Here is an 8,615-nt window from a genome sequence, read left to right as displayed (position 1 = left end):
TAAATGCCCCAAATCTGTTTTACTAAATTCCTATATATTCCAGCATCTGCTTATTGTTTTATGTTACTTTAACCTATTTGTATGCAAATATCAATATGTATTTATTATAACTTTATAATACACTTTAATATATAGTAAATTTCTTCTATTCGATTATTTCTTTGCTGACTCTTGCCAGCATTTTTTGACATGACTTTAGAAAAGCTTTGTCAAGTTTCAGGACATTCGGTGGCATTTAATTGATGATATATTAAACATGTACATTAATTTGAGAGAAATAACCTCCTTCTGATACTGAGTGTCCCATTTGGAAACATGCTAAGGAATTACAAAGACTTGTCTTTTTTAATGTCCTTGCTTAAAATGTTGCAATTTTTTTTTATGTAGGCAGGTCTTTCAAATTTCCTGTTCTTTTATTTCTTAATATTTTCCTATTTTGTTGCAATTTTGGATGCCATTTCTCTAATTACATAATATATGATTATTTCAGGCATTATTAGCTTTGAAAGTTTATTTTATATTGGAATTCCTTACAGGAGAACTGCTAGTTATCATAGTTTTTTTAGAGAATGTTCTTATAATTTCCAAGTAGATATCTATAGGTCATTTAAAATAATTATATGTTTACCCCCTCCCTCTTTCACAGCAGTTTACACCTCTTTTCTCTTTAGTGTCTAAACACATTGGCTAGAATTTTCAAAGACAAGAAGGCGGGGAGTTAATTAAGAGAGTCAATAGCAGATATACTCATCTTTTCTGGGTGTTTGTGAAATCCACTGGTGAAGTCACATGGTGATATGTAGACAAATATCCTGTTATGAGCTTTGTTATTTTCTTGAAAGTTTACAAGACCTTTATTAAAATATGTATGTAGGACCAACGCCTTTTAAAAGATTTTATCTCCTTTCCACTTATTGCTTGATAAGCTTTCTCATTTCTTTCATATTTGAGTTTCTCTACCTTTGGGGGATTACATTTACTGGAGGTTCTCTATCTTTTCTTTTCATCTCCCCCACCCCACCCCACCCCACCCCACCCCACCACAAGCCCTTCTATCCCAGAATCAACCCTGGAACTTACCATTTAATAAAGTCATGATCTTTTTACTTTTATCTTTGTTATTTTTTGCCATGGGTCATTTTGTTGCCCCCCTTTTATAAAGTTAAATGATTAATTTATGCATTTTTATTATTTCTGCACTTACTATTGATAATGATGATATTTGTATCTTGTTTAGATTCAGCGTTGGTCACATTCCATGAAGCTTGACATGTTTTCACTGCCATTATTTTCTAAGTAATCTGAAACTATGGCTGTGAGTTAAATCTAACCAGCAAAGCAAATGAATAGAAGATAGAGTTGTTGATTTCCTCTTCTGGGACTCTTGAGTTTTTCATAATTTGTATTAGTGTGATTTATTTAATACATTGTTCTTATCATGTTACTATAATTTTTCAGATCCTTCTTTGACTAACAAATTAGTCAAATCCAGAGTATGTTAAAGTCTCCCACTATAATTGAAATAATTGCATTGTCTTATCGTATTGCTTTTGTATATCCAAGAGTTTTAGCTTCAAATATTTTGATGCACTGTTATTTGGCACATAACTTTTTTTGAGGGGAGAGGGGTAATTATAATTTTTATTAGTATCAAATGATTCAATTTGTCATTTAATTTTTTGCATTAAAAGACATTTATCAGATTGAAAGATTCATATTGCCAAGTTATACAGGCATATGAATTTATATTTAATCTTCTAGGTCATGTATTTTAGAACTATGTCTTTTAAAAATAGCATGTAACCAGATTTTAATATTTGATTCAACCTCAGCATTTATCTTTTAATAATAATTTGTTTAATTTATTTTTTTCTTCAGAAAGTATTCAACTAGTATTTTATTAGCAATTACCTTTACAATTTAAAAAATAATTTGAGCTCCTTTTTCTTCACTTAGATCATAAACTGAGGCAATGTTCACGGGTCCCTTCCTAAGTAAAATAAGGAAAATAGCATGATAATTCTCTCTACTCCTTTAAAATAATTTCCAGTACGAGATTAGATCATTCAGAATTCTTGACCAAGATTATATTAGTAGTTTTATCATCTCTTTCAGGAATTATTTTTACATTTTCATTGCCTTTGCATAAACAGATTTAAATTAATCATTTAGACCAATGATTTCCAATTGTTTTCAATTCATGGCACACATAAACTAATTACTAAAATTTGTAGCACACCAAAAAATATATGTTTTGCCTATCTGACAAAAAAATAGGTATAATTTTGATTCGTTCACCCTGGATGGCTGTTGTTGTGTTGGCTGTTGACAGTTTTTAATTTGACAATATAAGGGAAGAGGTCAGTGCCTCTGACTACACATCAGGTAGTGCAGGTTGTAAAATGCCTGAGGCCAGCGGGTTGAAATTCACTCTCTTAGACCAGAGACCAGCCGTGCTCACTGCCAGTCCTTGGATACCACCACTGCCCAGGACTCGGCTCCCTGGGTTTGTTGTTTTGGTGCCTCTCCTGAGGAGCTCAGGCACCTCCAAGCTGGAAAACAGGATGTGTGTAGAATTTTCTTCATCCTTGAAATTCAAGAAATTCACTAGGCTGTTGATTTCTACCCTTAATGATTTCAATGGCTTTTATAACTTTACTCACCAAGTTGTGCTTCAATTGTATTGTTTATTGGATATGTTATTTTAGGGATTCTTCCTTCATATCCAACATTTTCTGCTAAGAAATCACACATGAAATTGCATTAGAATCACATACAATACATTCCCAATGACTTTAATGTGATAATAGCATTAAAAAACTTACAGAACCTCAAAAAACATTTGTCAAGAAAAATCATAACACATGCCGTGACAGTGTCACTCTATAAATGCATATTTTTAAACCAAAAATAATTGAATTGTTAAGGAAAAAACCTAAAAGCTGGCCTATCAAGAGAATTTGCTTTGCCATTATATCCTATATAATAAAATGCTAATATGCAAATTGTCTCCTCTACCGGGAGTTCGACCAGGGGGCGGGGCCATATGGCCAACATCCCATGTCCCCTCCCCCAAGTCAGCCCAGCCTGATTGGCCTTGATCAGGGTGGGCTGGCCAGACCCCACACATGCACAAATTCATGCACTGGGCCTCTCGTATTTACATATTTGGTATAAATATAAACTGATGAGCTCTCTATATATAAAACCCTAATATGCAAATAGACTGAACAGCAGAACAACCAAACAACCAAACAACTGATCACTATGACGTGCACTAACCACCAGAGGGCATGTACTGTATATGGCTGGTGTCGGACTTGGCAGGATGGTGGAGCAGGTGAGCAGGAGCACCAGACCAAGGCAGGGCACTGGTCGCTGTCATCCGGGCGAGCCTCTGGTGGTTTTGTCACTGTATAAATGCATATTTTTAAACCAAAAATAATTGAATTGTTAAGGAAAAAACCTAAAAGCTGGCCTATCAAGAGAATTTGCTTTGCCATTATATCCTATATAATAAAATGCTAATATGCAAATTGTCTCCTCTACCGGGAGTTCGACCAGGGGGCGGGGCCATATGGCCAACATCCCATGTCCCCTCCCCCAAGTCAGCCCAGCCTGATTGGCCTTGATCAGGGTGGGCTGGCCAGACCCCACACATGCACAAATTCATGCACTGGGCCTCTCGTATTTACATATTTGGTATAAAGGGTAGGAAGGCCTACTCTTGCACAAATTTCATGCATCGGGCCTCTAGTATATATATAAAACCCTAATATGCAAATAGACCGAATAGCGGAACAACTGAACAACCGGTCGCTATGACTTGCGCTGACCACCAGGGGTGCACACGGGATATGGCGGGTATCGGCCATGGCAGGATGGTGGAGCAGGTGAGCAGGAGCACCAGACCAAGGCAGGGCACTGGTCGCTGTCATCCGGGCGAGCCTCTGGTGGTTACTGACAATTCTTTACTCCCGCATGCCCTGGTCCTGCCTGGCACTCACACCTGCTGCCAGCACTGGTCCCAGTCACACCCACTGGTCCCGGTTGCTTGGCACCGTCAGCAGGTGCGAGCGGCAGCTGCTGGCCTCAATTGTCCCTGAGGGTTTCTCCACCTCCCCTTGCTCCTGAGGGGTGATCTGAGCAGCAGCCACCGCTCACACCCACTGACAGTGCCAGCCTCGCTCGCACCCGCTGATGGGCGGGGCCCGTGCCATCAGCGCATGGGAGTGGCAGCAGCACTGGGAGCAGGGCTGCCCACAGATGGGACCAGAGGCCATGGTGGGAGGGGCCAGGCAGGGGCACAGAGGATGGACTGAGACCCACTCCTGTGCCCACTGCAGCCTCACAGCCCACAGTTCATTTCAAGGTTCACAAATTCATGCACTGGGCCCCTAGTTATGTAATAAAAGTCTCTGATAATCTAAATATACTTCTAAAGCATTGGCTATTATTAAAGCTCTGGCCTAGGTCCTAGATAGAAACAATGACCCTAATGTCTTGTCTTTATTCCCGTTCCTCCGTCCCCCAACCCTGGTTTTTCATGTCTTTTCTGTCCTTTCCCTCCTGTTTTTCTTTAGCTCTTTCATCCCTAAACACCACTTTATAATTGCCTACCTCATATGACATGGACCCCCGCTCCCTTTCATCTTTCTGTACTTCTTCTCTTCCTCATTTGTCCACCAAAATTTAACAGTCACTCTCTCAGTCCCATATTCTTCCTATCCATTTGGTGGGATGTGGAAGTTATTAAAAAAGGAAACTAGGAAAATGCAAAAACATACATCCTTTATGATGGCAATAATATTGGCACCTTCTACAAACTATTCAGATTCAGTGCATCCCAAACAGAAATCATCACCAGCTAGATAATTGCCGCCTTCCACATGACCACTCACATCTAAAATCTAAAAGTCATTCTAGGCAACAGCTTTTCCTTCACCTTCTTCAAATGACCAATCACCAAGTCAAACTAATTTTACCTCTTAACATTTCTCAGTCTGTGACTACTTACTCCTAAACCCTCTTTTTTAGGCACTCTCGTTTACACCCAGCTCTTCAATTACCACTTCAAGGCCAGTGACCTTGTAAGGAGCTGTACTATCTCCAGTTCTTTCTCTAAGATCCAGACCCACATAGGCTACAGCCTCATCAGTGTCTCCACTTGAGCAACTCAAAACCACCATGTACTCACATTCTCCGTGTACTCACTTTATCCATGTACTCACTTTATCCATGTACTCATTTTATCCGTGTAACTCACATTATCCATGTACTCACTTTGTCCATGTACTCACTTTATCCATGACCAAACTCATGATCACATTCCTAACCCCAGTTTTCCTCTAACGTTACCTTATTTTATTGAATAATATCATCATCCAATCACTTGTGTATGCCCAAAAGCCTAGCTTCCTTGATCATGCCACATCCCTCACTTCACATTCAATCCTACACTAAGACCTGTGGATTTTACCTCCTAAAATGCCTCTAATCCATCACATCACATCCCTCCATCTTCAGGGCCATCATGTTGCCTGTACCTACTTGACATCTCACTTGCATTTCTTCACCTGCCTACTAACCACCACTCCTGTTTCTGTAGGGATCATCCGGTGCAGCAGCCACAGTGAGCTTTCAGCAATGTAAGTCACATCAGCTAGCCTGCTCTCAACCTCTCTGCCATTTTTCGTAGGATAGATCCATACTTCCCACTTTAGATTGCATATTCCTGACTATTTCTCCAACTTTATAACCCACCATGATTTCCATCACTCACCTTAGCTCCAGCCAACCTGTCTGCTTTCCACCCTTCAGAAACGCCATTGTCTGTCTTGTTATAGGGCCCTCACTTGGGCTGTGCCCTCAGTCTCAAAAGAGCTCATCCATTCCATCCCTCAGTGAATACTCCTGCCCATCGCATCACCAGTATCAGGAAGCTTTCCCTGACTTTTCAATGGGTCCTTGTCTGTTTACTCTATCTTCCTTTCCTTCATTGCATTAATCTCCTTAGTTATTATCATTAGTACACTATCTGAAAAATTTCTCCCTCCCTCCCTGCTCAGGCTTCAAAGCCCTGGCAGAGCAGTGGACCTGGCTGCTTTCCTCACCATCATGTTCTCTCTGCTTAGCACAGGACCTGGCCTTGTTAGGCACTGAGTGAAGAGTCGCTGAATGACTGCCTGAGAAGACGCCCTACAGCTTCCATCCAAGTTTAGTTGATCAACACTCTTCTGGACATTGAAGAAGCATTCTAAATGGCCCAGGCCTCAGATCCTCTTCAACTCCTGCCCAAGCCATCTCAAAACTTTCACCATCACAAACACAACCTTGTCGCTCTGTACTTGCACCCGAACCAGGGCTCTTCAGAAGCAACCTGATACACCTGCATGTGACCGGTCCCCTTGACCTTGCCCATGTGACTCTATGGCTTCCTCACCTTGTACTTACATATGCTCTGTCTAGATTAGTTTTACATCCAACATAATCTACAATGGCAGACACTTCTATGCTTTGCCTTACACTCTCTCTGCCCCTCCTCGCTCTTCTTTATTTCCATAAACCCTACTCATCCTCCACAATTCAGCTCAGATGACATTTCCTTTCTGAAGCCTTTAGGCCATTTACTTGCCACCATGGGGCAACTTCTGAATCTTTTCCTGCTCCCTCAGACAGTGTCTATAACTGTCCTCACCACATAATGTGAAATGCTCTCTAGCTCCACTACCACTAGGCTGAGAGCTTCTCAACAGAAAAAAACAAAGTGTAGTGTTTTTAAAAATTTTTGTTTATCAAATTTTAACAATTTTGGGGTATACAATAGATCAAAATAAATGTTTACTTCAAATACATAAAATTAGACTCTTGGACTCAGTGACCTCTGACTTATTCTTCAGATGCCTTTGAAATTTTGCCTTTCAAAGAGTTCCTTCTGCTACAGGTAAAACGAAAGTATAGGAGTAGTCACACATAGCTCCATGCCTAACGAAGCCAGGCACTGGGTTCAGTGTTAGCGATTCAACTGTGACCAACACAAAGTGCCTACTTTCAGAGTTGTATCACTTAGCATAAAACCCAAAGCATAAAAATCGTAACAACTAATGCAATTAATTTTCACAGTCAGGGGCTCCAGGTGGGAAACAGGAAGCCACTCAAGCTGGACATACCTCCTCAGACAGCCACACCATCAAGAAATCTCTAAGCATTCCTAGGACATGAAGGCTGACAGAAATCAGTGACAGACATGAAGGGGCAAGGCAAAGACATGCATACAGACATGTGCTATATGGAATTGTTCGCCTACAGTTTACATAATGTTAGTAATCAATGTTACCCAATAAATTTAATGTTAAAATAAAGATGTATTTAGCCTTCAGTTTTTTGCATTGAGAGGAGTAAATATAGAAAACAACTCTCTACTGGGAAAGAAGCCAAGGCAGCGAGCAGAAGCACCTGCTGAGTGTGTTAGAGAGAACCCGCTGCCCGGCCCTGTGGCCTGGGTTCGGCCTGTGGCCTCCACTAACCACTTCGTAAGGGCAGGAGGCCTTCTCCTCCGGAACCTCTGCAAACTTAATGGCTCAAGCGACATTGCTAGTTCGGGTTTCTTCTACCCCTAAGATTTGGCTTTAAAATTTTCAGGGCATATGCTTAAGAAATCCAGCTCTCTGGGCTGAGAACTAAGACCCCATGGGCATGAGGCATCCTGCAACCAATTTCAGAGACCAAAGCTGGCATGGCCACCGAAAGAGTCACACCAGTGAGGGCTCAGGGAAACAGAGTAATTTTCACAATATCCACCACTTACTAAGGCTCTATTCTTGGCCAGGCATCCCAATAGCTACTTACATATAGAATGTGTGTGTGTTTCAATTACAGTGGACCAAGGGTTTTGAGAATTCTGTTTTCTCAGATGAGGAAATTAAATTGCTCATGCCTCATTCTTTCTACCCTCTGATTCTAATAGTGACATGTGAGAACCTGCTAATCTTTGAGGCGTAATAATTCCTCATTTGGAAAAACTGCTGTTTGAAATTCTCTGCTATTTTTAGATAGTCCCTTGCTCTTTAAGTCAGCTATGTTATTTTTAGACAGTCTCTTATTCTATAAAATATAACTTTGTTTTTTAGCTTGAATAATAGAAAAGATAAACTTAACTGTCTGACCTTGCAAGCTAGCTATCTAATGTAAGGGGCTGATATGCTGATACTGAACATATTCTCATGCCAGGTATTTGTTAGATATGATATATATTCAAGGTTACAGGTTGTTGGCAATAATAACTTACACAAAAACCTAGAAGGATATAAAAAGGGAATGCTCCTTCGTTTGTTCAGAATTTGACAGAGATATTCTGCTCTGAACCCGCATGCAATAAAAAGCTCCTAATGAATTGACTTGTTAAGGCGTCTTGTATCTAGTTCGTTGATTTACGATACAACACCTTCAGGAGTATCAATCACTCATCTCAATGTAAGAGCGCCATCTCCCACAGAGCTGCAGGCTCAAGCAGTGACCATGAGCATACTTACTGACATTCACTGCAATTCTCCGGGACACAGTGAACTGCCTCCCTGCATGTGTCAGGCTGGCTTCGCAGGCATAGCTCCCTCTGT

The 8,615-nt window shown here is 40.6% G+C and overlaps 1 protein-coding gene across 1 annotated transcript in view; it reads right to left on the bottom strand.

Annotated features, from left to right (window-relative positions):
* Positions 1–8,615, bottom strand: part of IL1RL2 (interleukin 1 receptor like 2) — a 53,992-nt gene that overhangs the window by 32,616 nt on the left and 12,761 nt on the right. The window contains exons 6-7 of the mRNA XM_015562214.1: positions 8,532–8,611; positions 2,664–2,738 (exon numbers count right to left, since the gene is read on the bottom strand). Coding sequence (XP_015417700.1) covers positions 2,664–2,738; positions 8,532–8,611 — 155 coding nt within the window. The remainder of the gene's footprint in view (positions 1–2,663; positions 2,739–8,531; positions 8,612–8,615) is intronic.

The sequence above is a fragment of the Myotis davidii genome, unplaced genomic scaffold (assembly GCF_000327345.1).
Source record: "Myotis davidii unplaced genomic scaffold, ASM32734v1 scaffold296, whole genome shotgun sequence".
NCBI classification, from domain to species: Eukaryota; Metazoa; Chordata; class Mammalia; order Chiroptera; family Vespertilionidae; genus Myotis; species Myotis davidii.
This window is presented reverse-complemented; position numbering and strand designations above follow the sequence as displayed.